The 24,064-nt window shown below is 40.6% G+C and overlaps 1 protein-coding gene across 1 annotated transcript in view; it reads right to left on the bottom strand.

Annotated features, from left to right (window-relative positions):
* The window catches only part of si:dkey-28b4.8 (sarcoplasmic/endoplasmic reticulum calcium ATPase 2), a 30,872-nt gene extending 7,508 nt beyond the window's left edge, over positions 1-23,364 (bottom strand). Inside the window, exons 1-16 of the mRNA XM_062440991.1 lie at positions 22,982-23,364; positions 21,456-21,575; positions 21,024-21,041; positions 20,845-20,927; positions 18,910-19,014; positions 15,057-15,195; positions 8,983-9,149; positions 4,480-4,635; positions 4,201-4,342; positions 3,828-3,994; positions 2,765-2,853; positions 2,501-2,603; positions 2,230-2,361; positions 1,150-1,275; positions 816-1,037; positions 530-641 (exon numbers count right to left, since the gene is read on the bottom strand). Of these exons, the coding sequence (XP_062296975.1) occupies positions 530-641; positions 816-1,037; positions 1,150-1,275; positions 2,230-2,361; positions 2,501-2,603; positions 2,765-2,853; positions 3,828-3,994; positions 4,201-4,342; positions 4,480-4,635; positions 8,983-9,149; positions 15,057-15,195; positions 18,910-19,014; positions 20,845-20,927; positions 21,024-21,041; positions 21,456-21,573 (1,879 nt within the window). The 5' untranslated portion in view covers positions 21,574-21,575; positions 22,982-23,364. The remainder of the gene's footprint in view (positions 1-529; positions 642-815; positions 1,038-1,149; positions 1,276-2,229; positions 2,362-2,500; positions 2,604-2,764; positions 2,854-3,827; positions 3,995-4,200; positions 4,343-4,479; positions 4,636-8,982; positions 9,150-15,056; positions 15,196-18,909; positions 19,015-20,844; positions 20,928-21,023; positions 21,042-21,455; positions 21,576-22,981) is intronic.
* Positions 23,365-24,064: the final 700 nt, after the last annotated feature.

The raw sequence follows: 24,064 nt of genomic DNA, 5'->3' as shown, positions 1-24,064 counted from the left end.
CATACTGCATTGAAGAAGGCTTTAAACTAGCGATTGAGACCATAAACACATTTTGAAAACGTTTACTGAGGTTAGAAATCAAGTGAGAAGTTGGTGAATTCTCCATTGACTTGTATAGAGACGGAAGTCCTTTTGACACCAAAACGGTCGCCCCCTGGTGGCCTTTTGATAGAATGCAGTTTTAAGTTACTTCCGCGTTAGCATCATTTCAGAGGACCAGAACTCCCCGCCTGTGTAAATCATATACAAGCCTCTCTTGTTGTTGTGTTATCATTAGTTGGTAAACATTGGGTTGTAAACTTCACCTGTCTTAAAAGTACAAATGGAGTGGCACATGTAATCTCATTATACGTTTAATATAATGATAATAAAGCTTTCTATTCTACATAGGTATTACAGGAAAATGTGTTTATGCACACATGGGCATTTTTATGTGTGTGTGTGTGTGTGTGTGTGTGTGTGTGTGTGTGTGTGTGTGTGTGTGTGTGTGTGTCTGTCTGTGTGTGTGTGTGTGTGTGTGCTAGCTTACCTGTGATCATGATGACTCGTATTCCAGCCTGCCGACACATTCGGACCGCACTGAGCACCTCTTTCCTGGGGGGGTCCAACATGCCCACACAGCCCACAAAGGTCAGATCGGACTGTGGAGAGGCAGGAGAGAGACTGATGTTTTCAAAATGTTGCACCACAAGCAGCCTGATTATCTTAAGCAGGTTTTAAACACTGATCCATTGTTATATGAGCTGTACTGTCACTGACACTGCCTGCTGTTTTTAATAATACTGGAAAAAACATTCCATCAATGTTATCATCACCTCATAATCAGCGAACCCAGCTGAGTTCTCCAGGTTGAGAGAGTGGATGTCAGGTGGTGTGTCCCTGGTCGCCATGGCGAGGCACCGCAGCGTGTCTCGGCCCGAGCCCCACTCCCGCACCGTGGACAGGAGCTGCTCTCTAGCCGCCGAGCTCAAAGGCACACGGGCAGAACCGCTGACCCGGATGTAATTACAGCGCTCCAGCACGCTCTCTGGAGCTCCCTGAGGAGAGACGGGGTACAGATAATAGACATTAGAGGGAGGAAGAAGTCATCACCCTTTGTCACAGCCTCGGGATAAACAAGTGCATCAAAACAAGTGGCCTGTAACTGACCTTGACAAACATCTTGGCTCCAGATGTAGATCTGGTGAGTTTATTGGATGAACAGAAGACAGACATGGACTTCCTGTCTCTGGAGAACTCCAGCGTCAGCTCCTTCCTCATCAACTGCTTAATGACCTGAAAACAACCAATAAAAAGACAAATATAGTATACAGTTAATCTACGTATATGGGTCAGCTGTGTTTTTGTGTCCATGTGGTTTAGTCAAATATAAAGGGGTTAAAATGTGAAAATAAACGTATGAATAATTTGCACACATTCTTTTTTTGTGGACCCAGCATAACATTTCTGCTTTTAATCCATTTAGAGAGAATATATTAGAGGATTATGGCAAAAATGTCTAAGTGGTGTAACCATAAAAACTTTGTACCAAATAATTCAACTTGCTTAAAAACAGTAAATTCTCAATAAAACACCATATCAACTAGTTTGGCATGATCTTACATTATAACTTTTATATTAAATAAAGGTAATGGAATACAATTGTTCTAAATATTACATTTACTCTGGGTTACCATGGAGATCAGGAAACATTTACATTTTTAAATGAAGTAATTATTAGTATAAGTCCACTTAAATACACTGTAGGTGGATAAAATATGTAATATGTATCATTCTTTTGTGGTTACACCATTTGACATTTTCAGGAGCATTCAGTCTTACTTTTAGTAAAAAATGGTGCAAATGTCATTTCAAATGATATAAAACCAACAAATATACTAAATGTACATTTTAACAAACTTGATACTGCTTTTAAAACTAGTTTTAACATATTTTTAAATTCCTCATCTTGCCAAACCGTATGTGTCCCCATATATCTGTTAGCTTTAATGGCAGGACAGACATATATGCACAGAAAGAACACAGAAAAGACCAATGTTTGATGTAATCACTTTGTAAAAAAGTCTTCATGGATCAACACTCAACAGAAAAAGTATGGAAATGATTCAGCAAAGTTCTGCATAATTGAATACAGAGGACAGAGGGTAACTTAATCACCCACATCAGCACTTTCTTAAACTTTACAGAAGCCTCTCCATCATATATATACACACACACACACACACTTACAGAGCAGCATGCTGTAGCTCTCTCAGATGGGCAGAGTCCTCTCAGGTCAGTATCAAATACGTTCATTTTCTCCACCAGACAGCAGAGGGCAGTCTCTGTTGCTTCCCCGACCTTCTCAAATACACCCTTTGCCTGGAACACACACACACACACACAAGGAACAGACGTTAAAATATGCAGAATCAGATTCCAGTTGTAAATAGTTCCAAATCCATATACGGTCATCTCCTGTGGACTGAGTCACTGCTGCCGCTGTGTTTGCATTTCATACCTCGTTGAAGTCCAGTGATGAGTCATTGCACAGTGCACAGATGGAGGCCATCTCCACCAAGCCTTCATACTGACTGCTCTGCACCACTGAGCCGTCCTTGTAGCTGGAGACAGAGACATGGAGGACAAATCAAGACGGTGGAGGGAACGCAAAAAGGGAAGACAGATGAATTGGAAGGTTATATGTGTAATAATTAATTTCCATGCATAATCTATTAGCTGTCAGAAGGTTAGGAGTTAAGAGTTGAATGTTAAAGACACTCACACTTCCCCTTCAGGGGCGTAAGTAGATCCAGTCACTGTGAACTCGCTCAGGTTGCAACGCTCCCCTGACACACTGTCTACAACAAACAGCTAAAAACACATGTGCGCACACACACACACACACACGTAGACAGACATTGCAGTAGTTGATTAGTTCAGTTACGTTAGAGGATCACATTTGAGGTTAGTTCCACATTTTCTACATGCTGCTCCTCCTCATCAGCTGTTGGCTTTTGAGAGCATCTTGAATGGCCAGTGGTTGAATTAGAACCTGCTGTGAGGTACTGATGCTTCATTCACTGCTCAAATAAAAGCCAGTATTCAAGCTGGATAAAAACACTGAGAAAATCTATACATGTAGTATAATGATTAAGATGGTAATGTCAGTATAAAGTACACTGCAACAACAGAAGTGTCACTTCCTTTTTTCAATTAACTAACTCATTCTAATTAAATCCACTGCCATTTTTATTGGCTGTCACATTAAAAGCCTTCAAGGAACAGCGGGGTATAATTCCCTTTAAGCTGCTGAAAGTTTTTAAAGAAAATCATTATTTTCTGCTGCACTCTCATATTTTATGCTCTATTGAAGTCTAGCTTTTTGTTTTCTTTCTCTTTTTTTCTCTACTTTTTTTTCTTTTTATTACAATTGGGTTTTTTCTTTTTTTGTTGAATTGTATGTTTTAATGTTTCCAATTTTTACTGTTTAATCATCCTCTGATATTTTGTTTTTATGTAAAGCATACTGAGTTGCCCCTGTGTATGAAAAGCGCTATATAAATAAAGATGCCTTGCCTGTCTCTAATATAAGTCTGTTTCAAAATAAAAGCCTCCATTGTTGAGGCAAATAGAGGCTCAGCCAGAATTTACGGTATTCACATTACTTGTACATTTACTTGCCATTAGTGATTTATATGGAGCAGTACCATTTTAATGACTGTGAGTGTATTTGTATCACATATTACTGTAATAAATAAGCTGACAGGCCCACACACCAGTGTTCATAGAAGGTGGATGTGAGCCTGTATCTACGAGTGTGATGTCATGCTCCTCTCAGATCTTACCCTGCAAACTGACATCTGGTTGGTGGTCAGTGTCCCCGTCTTGTCTGAGCAGATGACAGAGGTGCAGCCAAGCGTCTCCACTGACGGCAGGCTGCGGACGATGGCGTTCTTCCTGGCCATCCTCCTGGTACCAAGTGCCAGGCAGGTAGTGATGACTGCTGGGAGGCCTGGAGAGAAATATTAACAGACAAAGCATGTTAGGTTTGCATTTGTAGTCTTAATCACACATTTACACATATTCACACTGTCAACCATATTATCAACTAGAGCCTATGTTGAACAAATTTAAAAAATGTCCTTTAATTGGAGAAACATGAGATCCAGATGTGTGAAAAAAAGAAAAAGTAATGGCATATCTGCACAGATGTTTGACCTTCTGGTATGGCAGCTACAGCCAGTGCCACGGCGATCTTGAAATAGTAAACAGCTCCTCTCAGCCAGCTGCCTCCATGCACAGGGTCATTAAAATGGCCCACATTGATAGCCCACACCGCCACGCAGATCACACTGATCACCTGCAAGGGAACAACAGAATGTCCAAAAAAAATGTCAAAAACAATAACAAAAGTTATCCAAAGTCACCCCCAAATACATTTCAGCTCTCCAATACACACACACACACACACACACACACACACACACAGGTCCTTGCCTTAGACAGCTGCTCTCCAAACTGGTCTAGTTTCTGTTGTAGAGGGGTCCGTTCAGGGTCAGTAGAGGCCATCTCATCTCGGATCTTTCCAATCTCCGTCTGCACCCCTGTCGCCACGACGACCCCGATGGCTCTCCCCGCAGCAATGTTGGTACCCTGGACAACCGACATGATAGGCACAACTTTATTGTTAAACTGTCATACTCATCTTTGTCATGAGAGAATCATCAGTTGCTATAGTAACATGGCATCTATATGTTTGTATTTGTGTACGCACCCACATACATCTCCTTTACTATCGTGTTTCTGATGTGTATCCAACAAGTGTGTGTGTGTGAAGTCACGCCATCAAAGACAACCTGTGCAGGTCTGCAGCCTGTCAGAGGGACGGTGCTAAATAAAACATCAGTGGCTGTCGTTCTTTGTCCACAGACCACCTGGTGACTCAGCAGCCTTTGAGGACCGATAGAGATAATACCACACACACACACACACACACACACACACACACACACACACACACACACACACACACACACACACACACACACACACACACACACACACACACACACACACACACACACACACACACACACACACACACACACACACACACACACACACACACACATATTTTCCCTGTTACTATTTCTTTTATGTTTAGTACTTTATCATACTGTCCAGAGCAGTGACTTTACTGGACTACTAATTAATCAGTATTTATTTATTTATATAGTTATAATATCTTTTATAAGTACTTTTTTAACGCTAACTTATGGCACCGATAAGGATTGCTTTAAATTTCGTTGTACATGTACAATGACAATAAAGACTATTCTGTTCTTTTCTATTCTATTCACTTGGCATGTCCTGCATTTTTAGAGGAGCTCTGGCAGCATTCCCACTCCATCACATTTTCAATGATCATGTAGGTGGGTAAGACAGACAGGGATCACGACATACACAAATATTTTCCTCTCTGTGGAAATTGTGATTTAAAAAAGACTGTGGCAGTCTATGGATACAACTATGTATGAAATTATCTCTTACATAACCAGAAATTATGACAAATTGATGATACAATAATGCAAACACACAGCAGATGTACGACACTTCACTTTATTAGTATAACCAAGTTACAGTTATGATTTATGGCAACTCTCACCTCAGCTTTCTCTTTTCTCCTTTACTTTCTCTCCCAACTCTTTCTCTAAAATATAAAATCTAAGCTAAGAAATGAAAATATAGAGCCGGCAAAAGAATTTGACACCTGCCTTAAAAAACAACAACAAAAAAAGCAGGAAGATCAGTGCATCAGCCTAACTCCTAATCCTAGAGAGTCCCGACTGTCCACGAGTGACGCAGGGCTGTGCAGTGAGATGTGGCGTGAGCTAAACTTTTGTCGGACGCCCTGTTTCTACTCACCTCTGCTCGCTCTCTTATTAATACTTTCACCACTTGATCACTTATCAGGATAAAGTGGTGAAACTAGTGCGTCACGAATAACAAACAGCTGGTTCACTGGTTAAAATGAGTAGTTATCTCCTCATTTCGCTACAAAAACGTAAATAAAGGTGGCAGCTGGCTGGAGGGAGATCACCACGAGTTATATTATAATGTCATTTCCAGTAAAGAAACGTCTAAATATAACAATATAAAACATGTGTTTTCTGTTTCAAAAGTACAAACAAAAGTACAAAGTAATCACACGGCTGATAGGTACGTGGTTTGTTTACATGACGTAACAGAAGAGCATATTTAATGGATTCAGTCTGATGTTACGCAATGTGATAGTCAGATGTTTGCACGCTTAGGACACAGTGTAACATAAATTGACCTAAATAGAATTTAATAACATCTAAACATTCAACCGGTTACGTGGTCAATATAAAACAAAGCAAATGTCACATTTGATTTTGACAGTAATGTGAGTGAGTCGTGTTTTTTTCCTTGCCTTGACTGACATTTCTTTTGCCTCTTTTTCTGCATTGCCTCAATGCTTTACATTATACCTTGCTGCTTTTGCTTTGACATTTGCAATTTCATGGTTCTTCTCATCAGCAGTTTGATCTTTGTTCTTCTTTTTATCCTCCAGGTACTGCACATACCTCATCCTTGGTCCTTTGCAATGTTGCATGAGTTTTTTTGGCAGGGCATCATTGCATCCTGACGTCCTCTCGTCCAGCTTTTCTACGAGCATATCCTTGTTTACACAGTAGCTTCTTTCTACTGCAGTTTGACCGAGAAATTTCCAAGAAACTGATCAAATCTGCAGCTGTAAAAGAAATCTTGGACTTCTGTTTTCTGGTTTGCACTGACATGTATTTAGAAAGCTTTAAACTGAGCAAGAACTTTGTCACATGCAGTGTACCATCCCACACTGAGGAGAACCTGTGGGAGTTTCTCAAATATTGCTACTGCATTTTCAGCATCTGTTACCATGGTCACAGGGTCAAAGGAACTTGCGTGCTGCACTGCTGGGTACCTAAGAGGACTTCTATCCATGATTTTCCTGGAGGTCACAGCAAGGAAGGAGACACATTCCTGGATTTTCCTGGAGCTTTTCAGACGATCTCCATCTGGGTGTAGATCCCGTGTCCAGCTGTTTGATTACTTTGTCTTGTGGGTCCATTATCAGCAGCTGGACAGGTGTCTTAATCTTCCCTTGTTGTTGCCTTTTGATCAAGCGTGACAGCGAGCCTCTCAGGGTGGGCTGGAGCTACTTTGCTAAAAAAGGCACCACTGATGCATGCGTCTGGAATGTCTCCAAAAAAGGCTTCTTGTGGCTGCTGATGTACTCCTGCACTGCTGGCCACACTTCTGTTACCCATTAGTCATTAGTCTTTCACCAATCGACGAACAAAGAACTTCAGAGGAAATGTTATGGTTTTCGTCGTCATCTCACCTTGCTGGTGAGTCATGGAACAACTGCCAAAGAGCTCTCAATATATCTCCCACCATTCAACCTGTTTCCTTCCTTTCATTTTGAAAGCTTCCACAACCACAGTTTCAGGTCCACGTGGCTCTTGTCCATTTGGAATATCTTCAGGAACTTGCAGTTGACCGTCGGGCCATCCACTAAAACCTGCTAGATCTTTTTGGATCAAGTGGTGACAGGGTTCCCTTGACTTTCTCCAACGCTTTTCTGCTTGAGTGTCCCTTAAACTCTGAATCAAAATGCACAACAGCATGCATCGGTTTGGATTGCTTCCACATATGATGTTACATATAAACACAGAAGTGCTGGCAGTAATGGTATGAGTAATGGTGGTGCGCTTTCAGCGCCTTATTTTTTTCCCACCCACATTCTAGAAGATCCGCCCTACTCTGCCTCTGACTGGCTAGTACTTGTTGCCTCTGTTGCTCAGATTTGTTTGGTTTAGGCATGAGGAATCAAATCGAGTCAAATAATCCTCGATTCGATTTTAAGGAAACGATTCGATTCGATTCTCAATCCTTTTTTTGGGTTCCTTTTAGCACAGATGCTCATGCCATTTTTAGATTAATCATGAGTGATATAATCTCCATCAGTTGTTTGTAATGTACCACACTAAGGCCTTACTGTCAAAATTAAATAATTTATTAGCAATATAATGTAACAATAACTTGTTTCAGCAGTCAATTGGAAACTTACTGTAAAGAAAAGAATCATTTAGTGACCCTTTAGTAACTGCAGTGTGCACTCTTCATATTAGATGATATTCAAGTTCACAATAAAACTAAAACTAAATTATAACAGCCTAATGTCCATAACCATCACTGAACAATTAAGTGTGTTAACTGTCCTAACTGTCTCCTAACAGTAGCATTTCTGGTGCTACAAATACTCCTATACTGTATACTCCTATAGCGCTAGTTATTGCTTTAGTGCAGACATCCCGTTCCGGGAGTGTCCCGCATATTGAGAGCGGCTCCCTGACGCCTGCAAATTATATGCAATCTCCCGGACTCTGCAGCGATCAAGAGCGCGCGCTAGAGAGTGTCTGCGTGTGTTTGTGTGACTATCAGTGCAGCGCGTGTGAGAGCGCAGCGTCCTGATAGCTTTGTGTTGCTGCTTATTAGACCAATCACCCCCACACCGGACCGACAACCAGTTCGAGTTTGGTTGATGTGTGTCCTCTATCAGCGGTTGCCATGGTGTGTTTTTACCGGCTGCAGGTTCAGGTTAGAGGAGGTAATGTTGACTCGCTGCATTTCAACAGCGAGTGTGTTTTTTCCCCCTCTTGACTCGCCTACAGGACGTGACTTTGGGGGCGTGGCTACATCCTCAATTCCTCCGGTCGAGATCGTGAGGTCATATCGATCGATACTCGATTTACAATCGAGATCGTGACACTCCTAATATATATATATATGTGTGTGTACAGTATATATATGTGTATGTATGTATGTATGTATGTATTTATGTATGTATCTATGTATGTATATATATATATATTAAAGCAACCAAAAAAGGGAAAATTAATAGAAACACAATCAGGTTTGGTTTTGGAGACTCACAGAGAAGAGCATGTTCTTCTTGTCCTGGTTGACGGCTCGGGGATCTGGTACAGGGTCCGTGTGTTTGAGCACAGAGACGGACTCCCCCGTCAGAATGGACTGGTCAACTCTCAGAGTGGTGGAACAGATGGAAGTCAGTCTGATGTCAGCTGGAACCTTATCGCCAACTGAGGGGGTCGGTTGGGAAGAGAGAAAAAACAACAATTATTTATTTCACCCTTCATTACTGATTTTAGTTTAGATGAACACAAATATGGTGTCTGCACTCAATTCTGTACATTACCTTTGCTTTTATTTTATCCCCACTTAAAAATAAGTGACAACAGGTACATTACTGCCACGCCATTAAAAAAGCAAGCAAGGTTATAAAGTGGAAGATGATGATAAGACACATCTGTCTCCACTGGAAACCACTCTCCGTGAGTGATAGGCAAACATTCACACTCCATTTACAATCACAACCATTCTTAAATTGACCCGGTGAGGATGACAATTTGTAAAACACAGACATGGACAAACATACAGCATCCTCCACATTCTCTTTTAGAACTCCGTTTGTGATATGAACTGCATCATTTTATATGTTTGAGTTATTTTGCACGTTTCTACTAGCGTACGTTTCTGTGTTTATTATGAGAGTAAAAAACACAAGGAGACGGACTCCCACACACAAAAAACAGGCAATGCGGCCAACATAATGTTCTGGACTTGGCTCAACTTCACCTCTTTTTTTCATGTTAAATGCACTAGTGATGCCACAAAAGACACTTTGGCTTAAACAAGCAAAGCACTCCACCTCCACTTCTCTACCTCCTGTCAAAGTCGTCTTTACTCTCTACATGCTGCAGTTGCCTGGCAGACAACAGAGTGACCTCTTTACTTACATTAGTACCGTAGGTCTTTATCAAACTGTTTCACAAGAGACCAGAGAGAGGAAGTCTGTTTATTACAGGATAAAACATGTCTTCTTTATGGAAATAAGGACAGATTGCTACAGGTGAAAGGTTAGCATTCTTCCTTTAGAAAAAGCACAGCACTTCATAAACTGTTTACAAGTGTTTATATGTGAGTGAGTCAGAGAAAGTCAGAGAGAGCAGTTCAGAGGATCGAGAGGCTGCATGGACTTTTGGTTTCTTCCGTTTGGGATCATTACACTGGTCTGTTCACGCACTAGAAAAAAAAAACCTTGACATTGTTGGAACCATTTCACTGGAGTAAATATATTCATACCTTTTCTATTTCATTTAAAGACACTGACAAAAAAACGACAAAATTGGGTCTAATTAATGTCTCAAATTTTATGTATATAAATCAAATTAAAAACATTCAAGTTAGAGTTGCTACGGATATTGCATTACCGTGGTAACGCAAACATGTCACCACCATAGAGTCAAGCTGATCACCACTCCACTGCTGAGTGAGTGGCTCAAGCGATGGGACATTAGTTATTCTCTCAGGCTTGACATCAAGGATGACATGTTTGCTGAATGCCGGCCAATATTCCTGCTGCAAAGTCAACCACTTAACGACATCACTGACTAACAGACTAATGCCATTGAAAAGTTTACTGTATTCAAATATAAGAGTTTTTTTTCTAGAAATATGTAGCTATAAAAAGAGGGGTCGTCTTATATTTGTGGTCTAGACAATTACTATTAGTAGCAGTAGTTTGTCTGTTTATAGTGACTGTATTAGAGTCAGTCAGCTATGTGGTGTTTGGTTAGTCCAGTCTAACCTGCAGGAGTTTCTGAAGGTGAGTGTAAAGTGTCTTCTGGTGTCTCTACTGAAGAAACAAAATATGTCAAGCTGCCAAATATCACTATCACACATGATAAGGAGCTCCAAAAGACAAACAGCCAGTTTTATAAATGATAACACCAGAGAAAATCATTTTGGACTGCTTCTAAGAGCCTGGTAGTAGAGTGTGTGAGTATGGAACTTATACTGTGATAGAAGTTGCATTCAAAAAGTGTTCCTCTAAAAACAGCAGTTAAAAAAGAGTGGGTCATCTTATAATCAGGGTCCCCTTATATTTGGGCCAATACGGTATTTAGGAGCCAATTATTTTATAAAATCTGAGAGTTAAATTATTTATTTAAGACGTTTACTGCAACAGTTTCAATGCCTTCGCTGATCAACACCATGACAGCTGTACTTTAATTCAAGTAAGTAGTCAAATAAATTGTTTGATAATCCTAACTAGGTTGATAATCCTAACTATCCTAAATAAGTATTTTCAACCACAACTCATGGCCTTCATCTGTGGATAGAGCTCATGTTCACCAGAGCTAATGTTCAGAGCAACAACAACACAACCAAACTAGTACTAAACTGTAGTTCTTTTTTACATCAATCAAACATATATGTAAGTTCACATATCAGCTGTATAGTCCATGTCTTTTTATTGCTCTGGCACAGAAGGATAACCTTCCTACTCCTAATCCCACCTGCAAAGCTCTGATAGGCTTGGCTGTCTTTCAGCCGGCCGGTCCACTACGAGCACACTGCCATACATATGTGATTTAGGGGCTGTCACTTTTAAAATTTGAAATACCATTCTGATGTAATAATAAAAAAGCATCTTCATTTTTGCGTGCCCTCTTGGTCAGTCACAAGCATTTAGTTCCTGGTCTGAAAAGTGAAGCCGATGCAGAAGTGCCTTAAACCTGCATTATTTCTAATGGCCAGCAGAGAGCCACTCCACTAGTTGCAAAAGGACTTTAGATTGTATAGAAGTCTATAAGAAAATGAGCCTACCTCTCACTTCATTTTTTACCTCAGTAAACACTTTCCTAATTTTCCTAGTTTTGTGTCTATGTTGCTAGTTTCAACACATCTTCAATACAACAGGATGTTCATTCTGTACATTATGGTTTCATTTAAAGCAAAACACATGATAAAGCAGAGGATGCTTTAGGGCGTGGCTACCTTGTGATTGACAAGTTGCTACCACGGCAACAACTTTGATGTGTTTTCAGTTCATAAAAGTTAATTGTAATGTATTGGTTGCCTAAACAAAGTATTTTTCAGTTTCCGTTCAGCGATCGGACTGCCAGTGTGTGATAGGGAAATCACGTCGGAAAATAACAGCGTCAGCAATAAACAGCTGGGTACAGGATGACATAATTGTAAAATCGAACGCATTCAAGTGCAGATTTGATGTGATGTAAATTATGATTTTAATGTGAATTTAATATGACAGTTGTGACAATTTATTTGATGAAATTTTAGGGGAAGGTGGGCTTCCCTTGTTGTCTCAGAGCAATCGCCCCTGTTAAAGACCCTCTAAGGAGTTGGCTGATCAGTTTTTCCGGAAAGTATTGGATTTAGTTTTACTGGTTTTGAGACACTTTTTCCACTAGTGTAAAATTAGCACTAGCTTTATCACAGTTAATCAGTGACTGTGAATGCACAGTGCTAACAAAGCTAGCAGCTTGCACTAGAATTGGCTCCACCCTCTCGGCCAAATATGGTCACTTCTGGCTCCAAAAATCAAAGATGATGACGGTCAAACTCAAGGCTTCAAAACAGCGTTCTGCAAACCAATGGGTGACGTCGGTACATCCATAGTGTTTTACAGTGTCTGGTCTGTCAGTAAACTAGATTGTTGTTGACTTTGTCGAAATACATCAAACCAAACTGGAGTGAACTATTGGGCCATGCTGTGTGGATAATCAAGACACCAAACTATTAGATTTAATGTGTTGAAGCATTTTGGAACACTGCAGTCAGAGTAATCATAGATAAGGTTGAAGCTTGTTTGTTGTCTTTTTAAAAAAAAGTAAATCAGAGACATTGGCAGCAATTCAGAGGTCTGTAAACGGGCTACTGTAACAGAAAGGTTATATATTTAACGTTTTTTCTCCTTTTTATCGTGATGCTATTGGCAGCCTGTCTAAAAATGTATTGATGGCTGCAGTAAAAAAAAAAAAAGTCATATTGCTCACTGTGTTATGTTCGTCCAAAAAACGTCAAAAACACAGAATATAACAATAACAGCCTCCAGCTCTGTCCTGTGGTTCCAACTCTGATAAGTGTCACTGAGTTCCCATGCTCTGGGAGACAAATACTTTTACTACAGACAGAGGGGCACTGGATCACTAATACACACACACACACACACACACACACACACACACACACACACACACACACACACACACACACACACACACACACACACACACACACACACACACACACACACACACACACACACACACACACACACACACACACACACACACACACACACACACTCCTAACCCTGTTTCCTCTCTCTGGGCAGCTTGAAATAGCAGTAGGTATCTGGAGGATTCAACAGTTTTCTTACTGGGTCAAGATAAGATTTTGTGTGTGTGTGTGTGTGTGTGTAGGCTGTTACTACAACTAACAGTACTCAAACAGACCTTGAAAGACCTTGAATAAGGCTTAGAGGCACTGAGAGATGTGGAAAACACTGCTGTCGACCAGATTAGATATTCCCTCCTCTCTATAATGTGGCGACAAATCAGTGGTCATACAACCTCAAACTCAAAGTGCACACATAACGCTCTAAAACACCTGAAAAGATGAAATCATATCATACAAAGTATAAACATACTTTAGACCACACTATTCTTGCTGTGTGTTTTAGCTTTCATGAATCTGTACTCCGAAGCCTTCCAAGATTCTGACTTTGAGATACAATCAAATCAAATACTTTCCATGAAAGCCTTGTGAGCCTCTGGCTAGGTTACCATGACGATAAAGGAAAGGGCAGAGAGAGGCAGGCATTTAGATTAAGATGTTTGCCAGGAATGACTAAACAAAGATGCCGTGATGTTATTACAGCCGCCATGTTTAAAGTGGAAATGCACAGTGTTTAAATCAAAAGGTCATTCCATGCTCATGGCGGTACTGTAGACTCAGCCATTATTGATAATTGCATTCAAGTACAATCACTTGGATTTTGAGGAGATTTTTTCGGCTCTGAATTGGGCAAAAGTTATCTACTGAACCTATTGTAACAGACAATAAATTAAATGTGCAATGATAGATATTTTGTATTGCTACAGATCGCATTATCACTCAATTCTACTGAGTTCTTTATATTGTTGTTTTGGTTTTATTAAGACCAACAGCTACTATAAACCTACTGCGAGCTACCTGCTCAGCACAAAATGGTAGAAAGCGAAAGACCATATCCACGCGAGACTAAATTTCTCCATCCAGACAAAAAATGACTTTTTCTCCTAGTGTGTTAATTTGAAAATGCTGGTTTAGAGTTGTTGTGTGTATGTGGAAAATGATGCTTTGTAGAAACGCTGTCATATCAACGACAAAATTATGGTGGCAGTAGGGCAGTGTAATCTTGATCGTGGCAATTTGACTGCAGTAAACTAAATAACAGGAAGCTGCCATGGAAACAAAAATAGTATACAGATTCTTCTTTGCTGTTTTTTTTAGGCTGGCTTGCTTGCATGCGTATCTACAATATGGGCAATCTAGGCAAGTGCTCAATGATTGGAGTATATTTATAATTTGTTTGGCTCCACGGAAATATGACTTGGCTTGACTCGTTCTCCTGAAGTTGGTCATTATGGTCAATGCTGTAAATCTGCATTAGTATGTCCAAAACTAAATACTCAATAACAAGGTTTCCACCCGACAGCAGAGTGATCCAATCGGAATAAAATAATTGTTTGGGGTACATGAGCTTCAGTGTCCAGGGTCCCCTGGGGTTACTAATTCAGCCTTGCTTGCATGAATGTATCAAGACTATCTGGATACAGCATTGGACGCTCCGTTCATGCATACTGCTCATGCTCTTTGGGCACAGGGCCCATAGACTTTTCCTGCTCAGGGTTTAGCCATGTCATTCTAGACTTCTAGACTTTCCAAATGTTATCACACCAAATGGGTCAAATTCTGAAGGTGAAACTAGTCGTCCAACATTTAAAATGGATTTTAGGGTGAAAAAACATGCACATTGTAGAGTGTTTCAGGCTCACTCAGACTAAGCAGAGATGTAATGTTCACTACATGTATAATGAGAATGATGGTGCCTCTTCTCGTGTTAGTTTTCTACGTACCTGCCACTTCCACAATGTCTCCAGGAACGATGTCTCTGGCTCTGACTCTCTGGACGCTCTTCTTGTCCTGTCGGTAGACCTTGCCCATCTCTGGCTCGTACTCCTTCAGAGCCTCGATGGCATTCTCTGCATTACGCTCCTGAAATACACAGCAGCATAGAAGGTTCTGATTAATAAGAAACATATGAGACCATTTTAACCGAACCAAACTGTTTCTCTCAATTGCAGATGTGGAAGATACCATGGTATTATTGGAGGTCTTCTTAGTAGGTCTAACATCTGTACCAGATATGGATATTTTCAGCACATAATTGCAGGAGGAGAATGGTAATGAGTTCATGAGTGTGCACTATCCCTCAAAGAGGACAAGCTCAAAATTGAAGAGCACAGTCTGAAACCTTCTGTTTGATTTTCACCATCCATGAGAATAACTTAATAGTCACAATAATCTCACAAGAAACAGAAGCACAGCCAACAGGATTTCAAAACCTGCAGCTGTCCTGATTGGGCCTTTGTTAAAACTCAATCTAGGTCAACAGGAAACACCAGATGAAAAAAGAAACAAACACAACACGAACCACAATGTTGTCCCATGTGGGGCCAGAGTCTCTAAAAAGAGCTGTGGTAATGAAGTGATGTCTCGCTGCTTTTCAGACATGATTCTATTGATTATATATCAGAGCAGTGGCTGCACTGAAACGTGCAGCTAAGCCTCACAAAAGTCAGAAATGATGCAGCGAAATATAATAACTGTAAAAAAATGTTTTAAAAATAATGAAATGTCATCATGCTTAAGCTGCACTATGTGAGATTTAGCCACCTGTAGGAGAGAAACAACACCCACCACTCCCACCACTTTCATAGCATTATCTCTCACTGAAAAGAGTGTAAAGCTTTCTGTTTAAAGTGAATCTGTGCTATGGTGTCATCAAGATATCAAAATGCTACACAGACAATGAGCTGCCACAGATAGTCCATCAGATATGCTCAATATGAGGTCAGTTTATTTGGATGAACTGACCACATATTGGGAAAAGTAACAAATTAACAGCCCGACAACAAAACTTACAAACACCATCAGCTTTGCTCATTTCAACCATTGCTGCTCAGGGTAGACCAGGCATGTACAAACTATCCCATAAAGTTCTGCGTACCTGCAGGTTTTTGTTATAACCAATCAAGATTACATGATTCAACCAATCAACTGTACAAAGACTGAGATCAGTTGATTAAATGAGTCAAGCCTGGTGTGCTCCTGCTTGGTTTGAAATGAAAACCTGCAGCCACATGAACCTTTATGGAATAGTTTGGACATGCCTGGGGTAGCCTGAATACAGTGTCAGGGACAGGGCCCCGTTCATTCCTACAAAAGCTGCTCAGTGGCACATGAAGACAAAAAACGTTTTTCAGGTTTATCCCTCTTGCTAACTTGAATGAGTATGAAACGATCTAATGGTGCGTTTCTTTCTGACTTTCGAAATGTGATCGGACAGAGAGGATCAAATTCTGATAGTAAATTATTCTTAATATAACAAAAATGTATCCACTGATTTACAGACTCACAATGTCACAAAGTCGACGGGAAAAAGTATTTTCTCGTGATGTAATTACTTAAGTCCTGTTTCCATTAAGGAAGTTAAAATTTAGGCAGGAACTTTACAGCAACGTCCTCTCACTTCGTCCTCTCAGCCGTTGTGTCTCCTATCACCTTGATAGGACCCACTGGACTCTGGAGGTGACCTAATCATTCTGCAACAGTTTCAATTGTTGCGTAATCGCTTATTTAGGTGCTTTCTGTTGACATCACATCCTGCTTTGAGTAAACCCAATCAGCACCGATTCAAACTCAAGCCCCACCCAGGAATTTTTTCAGGGCACAGAGTACATACCCCGAGACAGGGGCTGTGTTCGAAACCGCATACTATATACTACATACTTCTATACTACATACTTCTATACTACACACTACACACTAAACGACCAGATAGTAAGCAAACCGTTTACACTGTAGTAAACTACACGATAACCCACAATGCATTTCGTGACTACCCGAGCTGAAATCAGCAGGCTGAAGCTGATTTTCATTTTAGCTCTAACTCTATAAATATACCACTTTATCGACATTTCTAACCTTTTTAGGCGAGAAAGTAGCCCTTTAGATCCACAATGTGACGCTAATTTGTCCAAATAACACCTGCTTAAAGTTTTGTTCCTGCGAAATCGGAGTTAGCCGTAGCAAGTAACGCACTTCCGGTCATTTTCACAAAATAAAACACCCGTTACCTTTTATTATTAAGAAAACCATAACGATAGAATTGGTGCTTTTATTTTGAAAACAGGAAGCGAACATACCCTCGCTGTAGCTAACTTGAAACCACCGAGGTGGTGATCTGTGATGTTTGTATTTTTTTGTTTTTTTCAGAAGTTGCATCTTGGGTAATTTGAGTATGAGTAGTCAGCTCTGGATGCATACTCTGCATTTCTGGCGAATCTAGTAAACCATCCGGGAACTTCTCGCATACTCTAAATCGCATACTACGCAGTTGAAATACACTACATACTTCAAATGACGTCAGAGTTAGTACGAGTAGTAGGAAAGATTGTCCTTTAGGGATGGTTCCTGCTATGGAGACGTGCCAATGGTCACGGCCCCATAAAATTACCCCGAAGTTCCTGCAGTGGAAGCGGCCCTATCATTGGCTTCAAAGCTGACCTCCCGTTGGGGGCCCAGGGCAGCCCTACTTCTTCTTCCTCTCATGTTGGAATGAGTGCGACTGAACGCTACAGTGACTCACTATCACCTCTAGAGGAACAACTTTGTATTACAAGACAGGGCCTTGTGTGGTAACTTTTAAGCATGCTAACTTCAGTAGATAACATGGCAACACAACACACAGATGTCTTTGACATAACATTACAAGTGTTATTTCTGTTGACAATTTTTTAAACTATAATTCTGGACAAATCTTACATGGTGTACCTTTAAACAGTTATTGCAGCATGGTAAATAAATGAAGTGTATTTAATAAGGTCCAACAGGGCGTGACACTGGACATAGAACATGGGTTGTAGCAATAGTCACACTGAGAGATTTGGTTGTAAAATTCTTTGATACAGTCTATTTTTGGTCATAGTGGCCCAGACAGAAGCTGATCTCAGACAGTAGCCAGCTTGGGGAATTAGCCAAGTCTCAGTCCAGGGTTTCTGCAGTGTTCACCGCATTAAATTAACCTTTTGACGGCCTTTTTAATACCACAAGTACACGAATTTATTGACATTTGTATAATTTTTGTCAGTGCTTTCCTCATAATATAATGAATTGTTTCAGATGACCTGGCAAAAAATAGATTCATGGATTACGTAATCATTTATTTCATTTCTTTTTTTTCTGCTAAACTGACTCTTGCCCCCAGTGAGTGAATGAGCTTCCTATCTGCTGTAACTGCAGCAGTGACACTGTTTGCTGCAGGACTGATGGCTGCTGACTGAAACTCCACAAAACAGGATTAAACAGCTTCCTGCAGCACAATCCAGTCGCACCACTCTCACTTTTAGTCATTTATAGATGACAAGCCAGCAAACACACAAAACTCAACGCAGCTGAAGTTCCTCCATACAGCCAGAAATATCTCAATACCTTTTATTTTTATTTTTTAAAGGCAAATAAATTCACTGCTTTTTCAGACTTTTAACCCTTCTTAACCCCCTTCTAAAATTGTGTATCTTTTCATGGCACATGTCTGGTAGGCTTGGTTAATTAAAATTTTTAGGACATTAGAAAATTGCAGCAGCAGATTGATAATTTTACTCCATTTATAACATTTTACAGCACACACACAAACATGCTGTTTACCTGCCATACTCCTACAATAGCATTGGCGATGAGGATGAGGAGGATGACGAAGGGTTCGACAAAGGCTGTAATCGTCCCCTCCCCTTCTTCGAACCAAGCCAGCGTCTAATGAGGGACAAATGACAAGACAGAGAGAGAAAAAGGTTAGGATTAATTGTAGATGTTATTGTTACTATCACATAAATCACACATCATTACACAAACATGCTGCGACTCATGAAACAGTGCTGCCTACAGTATGTGTGTAATAGTTCAGCTTTGTCTGTAGAGATCTAGACTCTGTCCTATAGAGACCTAGACTCTGTCCTATAGAGACCTAGACTCTGTCCTACAGAGACCTAGACTCTGTCCTACAGAGACCTAGACTCTGTCCTACAGAGACCAAGACCCTGTCCTATAGAGATCTAGACTCTGTCCTATAAAGACCTAGACTCTGTCCTATAGAGACCTAGACTCTGTCCTGTAGGTACCCAGACCCTGTCCTGTAGAGACAAAGACACTGTCCTGTAGAGACCCAGACTCTGTCCTATAGAGATCTAGACTCTGTCCTATAGAGACCTAGACTCTGTCCTATAGAGACCTAGACTCTGTCCTATAGAGATCTAGACTCTGTCCTATAGAGACCTAGACTCTGTCCTATAGAGATCTAGACTCTGTCCTATAGAAACCTAGACTCTGTCCTATAGAGACCCAGACTCTGTCCTATAGAGGCCAAGACCCTGTCCTATAGAGACCAAGACCCTGTCCTATAGAGACCTAGACTCTGTCCTATAGAGACCTATACTCTGTTCTATAGAGACCTAGACTCTGTCCTATAGAGACCAAGACTCTGTTCTATAGAGACCAAGACCCTGTCCTATAGAGACCAAGACACTGTCCTGTAGAGACCCAAACACTGTCATGTAGGGACAAAGACACTGTCATGTAGGGACAAAGACACTGTCCTGTAGAGACAAAGACACTGTCCTATAGAGACCTAGACTCTGTCCTGTACAGACCCAAACCCTGTCCTGTAGAGATCTAGACTGTCCTATTGAGACCTAAACTCTGTCCTTTAGAGACCTAGACTCTGTCCTATAGAGACCCAGACCCTGTCCTATAGAGACCTAGACTCTGTCCTATAGAGACCTAGACTCTGTCCTGTAGAGACCCAAACACTGTCCTGTAGGGACAAAGAAACTGTCCTGTAGAGACCTAGACTCTGTCCTGTAGAGACCTAGACTCTGTCCTGTAGAGACCTAGACTCTGTCCTGTAGAGACCCAAACCCTGTCCTGTAGGTACCCAGACCCTGTCCTGTAGAGACAAAGACACTGTCCTGTAGAGATCTAGACTCTGGCCCAAAGAGACCTAGACTCTGTCCTATAGAGACCTAGACTCTGTCCTATAGAGACCTAGACTCTGTCCTATAGAGACCTAGACTCTGTCCTGTAGAGACCCAAACCCTGTCCTGTAGGTACCCAGACCCTGTCCTGTAGAGACAAAGACACTGTCCTGTAGGGACAAAGACACTGTCCTGTAGGGACAAAGACCCTGTACTGTAGAGACCCAGACCCTGTACTGTAGAGACTCATGCATTCTGCTATGTTATGTTATGTTATTATTATCTATTATTATTATCATCATCATGAGTCATACTTCTATTACTATTATCACTGTTGTTGTTTATGTGCCCCTCACTCTCCCTCTCTCTCTCTCTCTCTCTCTCTTCTCTTCCCGTTAAAAGGGAGTTTTTCCTGCTGCTGTTGCCAAATTCTTACTCATGTGGGAAAGTTAGGACCATCTAAATTAAAGTGTACAGTCTAGACCTGCTCTATGTGTAAAGTGCCTTGAGATGACTTTGTCGTAATTTGGCACTATATAAATAAAACTGATAATTAAAATCGAATAGAAATAGTGTTAAAGTCACGCCACTGTATGTGAGTGTGTTTCCTTACGAAGGAGATGCACGCAGCCAGCAGCAAGATTCGAACCAACAGATCCTCAAACTGCTCCATGACCAACTCCCAAAGTGACTTCCCTGCAAGGTAACAAAATGAGAGTGACAGATTTTTAGAGGAGGTAGTGATGTAAGAAGGAAAAACAACAGGATGTAATATAGAGATAGATAACTCACCTTCTTCAGCTGGCAATTCTGTGAGTAAATAAAGAGTTAAAGGTAGAAAGAAAGGAGAGAGGGTGGGGAAAAAATAAATACAGTTACATCATCATCACCACGGATACACTTTTTGACTCACAATACAATGAAGAATGTGATGTAGATTGACAACACTGTACAGCAAATGTGAATCTGCGTACAATTTCATCATCACGTCAACCTATATGAATTCTAAAAATCACATTTTATATGAATATGTTTGTTATTATAATTATACCCATAATCATTATTAGTAGTAGGAAGAATAGTAGTCATCTTATTAAACAAATTAAAATGACTACTAACATCACTGTCACTGTTGAGTATCTACAGTGAATAATCTATTTGCTTTGAAGAGATGTAATAACTGTTTATTGTTTGTTTAAAAATCCATAATATTTTCATTTTTACCGTTGGGTCCCCATCTCTCCCTGGTCTTCTTCAGCTGCTCACAGCTCAGACCTGTAGACTCATTCACACTGAAGAAGCCCAGAACCTCCTCCACCGTCTTAGTATGAGCATTATCCATCACTGTGGAGGGGGGAAGACAGAGCAATGTCAGTATCAACAGTAAGTTTTGTCAATGGAAAAATATCACATTCAGTCTTCAGATCTTATTAACTCACACAGGAAGTTGTGAAATTAAAAGAATAAATGTTAAATTGTAGTGTATATAAACATCCAGTCATACTATAGGAAGGTAATGAGGTATTCATAAGGCTGCTTATAATATTTTAGATTGAAAGTACAACCAGCAAATATTTGTGACATGAAAAAAAAAACTGAGAATATAGGAATGTATAACAACATACAAATAAGAATCTAATAAAAAAAGATATCTAACATTGTCATGAGAGATGAAGCAAACTGACTGGAACACATCTGATTTTCAATTTATGACAGTAAAGACGGCTTTCCAGTATTTTCCACACTTGTAAGGTAGAATGCTTCTCAGCATTGGCACCTGTAATAAACAGCAATAGTTGGCTGGGGAATCAGATGTACTCTACAGCCAAGCAACCACACCAACTGGAACCTGCAGACAGGCCCAGGAGACCTGAGCTACTGTCCACAGGGTGTGAACATGAACATGCTCTGAAAAACACCCCCCCTGTGTCCCATCACATTAGACTATATTTAGGTGTGTATCATTTAGGCTTTGCTTCTCTGAAAGATAACTTCGGCCTTAAATGTTCTCGCCTTGCACCAAACTCCATTAAAAAATGTGACAATTTAAACGCTCTTTCCTACAGACAAATGAACAGTATAGGGAAGAACAAGACATGATGTATTTTACAAACAGGAAAGGCCTACTTGTCAATTCGGCTTATGTCTAATACACCAAATATGTTAGTTTGCACTCATTTAAATACAAATGTAATGGTAATTTCCCTGTTTTTCCCATGATCTCGTTCCATCACTATGCCCGTGTGTGTGAGAACCTGCAATAATTAAACAACTTTAAATTCAAGTGTTTCCTGATGGAATTCAGCACAAGACTCGACCCATAATGACTCCTAAATGTCCTGACTCACATCATATGAGGCAGGCCTATTGTGAGGCGGGCACTCACATCTCACTCAATCACTGCTGACAAAATTCAGCATCCGCAGAATACGATATTGTCCAGAGGCCCCTGAACACTACACAGGATGCGAATGAATTATGACACGACATAACATGTAACGTTAGCTTTAGCATTAATACTTTCTCGACGTTCTTACGCCTCGCCTTAAATCTGAGTTGTACAAACCACGTAACGCCAAATACTCAATGACATGTTGTTCACGACTGGTGAGGTTTGGCAGCAGTTTGATATGACAACATAATTAGCAGGTTACGCGTTAATATATATCAACAGTCATGCGTCAAACGACAGGTGAAGCATCATCACGGAGCTAACAGTAAGCTAGCCTCACAGCTAACGGTGTGTTTACCGTTAATCCTCCGGAGATGAACAGGTTGCTGCCCGGAGAGGTCGTCTGTCCACCAGCCCTGCAGTGTTAGTCACACAGGATATATCACAGCACCATGCGTGTTGAGTGTAAAATACACTCAGCAACAAAAACCAAGCAGCCAAAAAAAAAAAAAAAAAACCGTTTGGAAAAAAATAGTATCTACAGGCTATCTGGTTATACTGTGAAAGCCGCTAATGAGTGAGAAATCATCAGGACGACATTCCCATTCAAGCAATAGCTGAATCCCCGAGCGGTAAAAACGTTGTATCTTTAACAAATAAGGCTTGCTTAAGGCAGATGTTTCTTTAAATATGGTTAAAGATTAATTTATCCTGACAGTCTGGTGCTATTACTCCTCATCCTGGCTGCAGGAGTGCCTGTGGGTCACTGATATTCAGGCAATTCAATAATATTAAGCTACGCAATAATAAAATGAAACTTCCGGTCCCAGTTTTCACAGTAAAGACTTCTCCCCTGCAGAAATGCCTCACGGCGTGATGTACTCTCAATGTTTATCTCATAAAAGTTATCAATACACATTATTTTTGATAATCAACCAAAAGTACTCACAACCACAGGGTGACAGATATCTAAGTTTCTTCTAAAAGTGCGGGCTTTAGGCTTTTATTTGAAATTAAATTCGTCTTACCTCCGGTGTTTGACGCGGCTGGAATGAACGTGATTAACAGTATTTGCCAACAGAAACCCTACGGTGCACAGAAATAACCAATGAGAGGCCTCAGAATCAGACCGACGCAACATCTGAACCAATCAGCGCGTAGTATCCTGTAATATCCCGCCTACTGGAAGCTTAGTCACCGAGTTCTTGATCAATCAGCTGGCGGTGCGTCTGCTGTCGCTCAACTGACCTTCAGGAGAACCAATGAGCGTTGAGCTGGGAGTACTTGACGGCGCTTCAGGCCAATAGAACGGCGCTGGAGGCGGGATAATGCGCTTAAAGTGCAACAGGCAGACCCACCTTTTCCCTTATGTCCATCTGTGAGTGACCCATAGTAATAGATCATAAACTGTAAAAAATAAAATAAAATAACTGTAAAGCAA

This window comes from Scomber scombrus, chromosome 2 (assembly GCF_963691925.1).
Source record: "Scomber scombrus chromosome 2, fScoSco1.1, whole genome shotgun sequence".
NCBI classification, from domain to species: domain Eukaryota; kingdom Metazoa; phylum Chordata; class Actinopteri; order Scombriformes; family Scombridae; genus Scomber; species Scomber scombrus.
The sequence above is the reverse complement of the archived record's forward strand: the minus strand, read 5'-3'. Positions and strand labels throughout refer to the sequence as shown.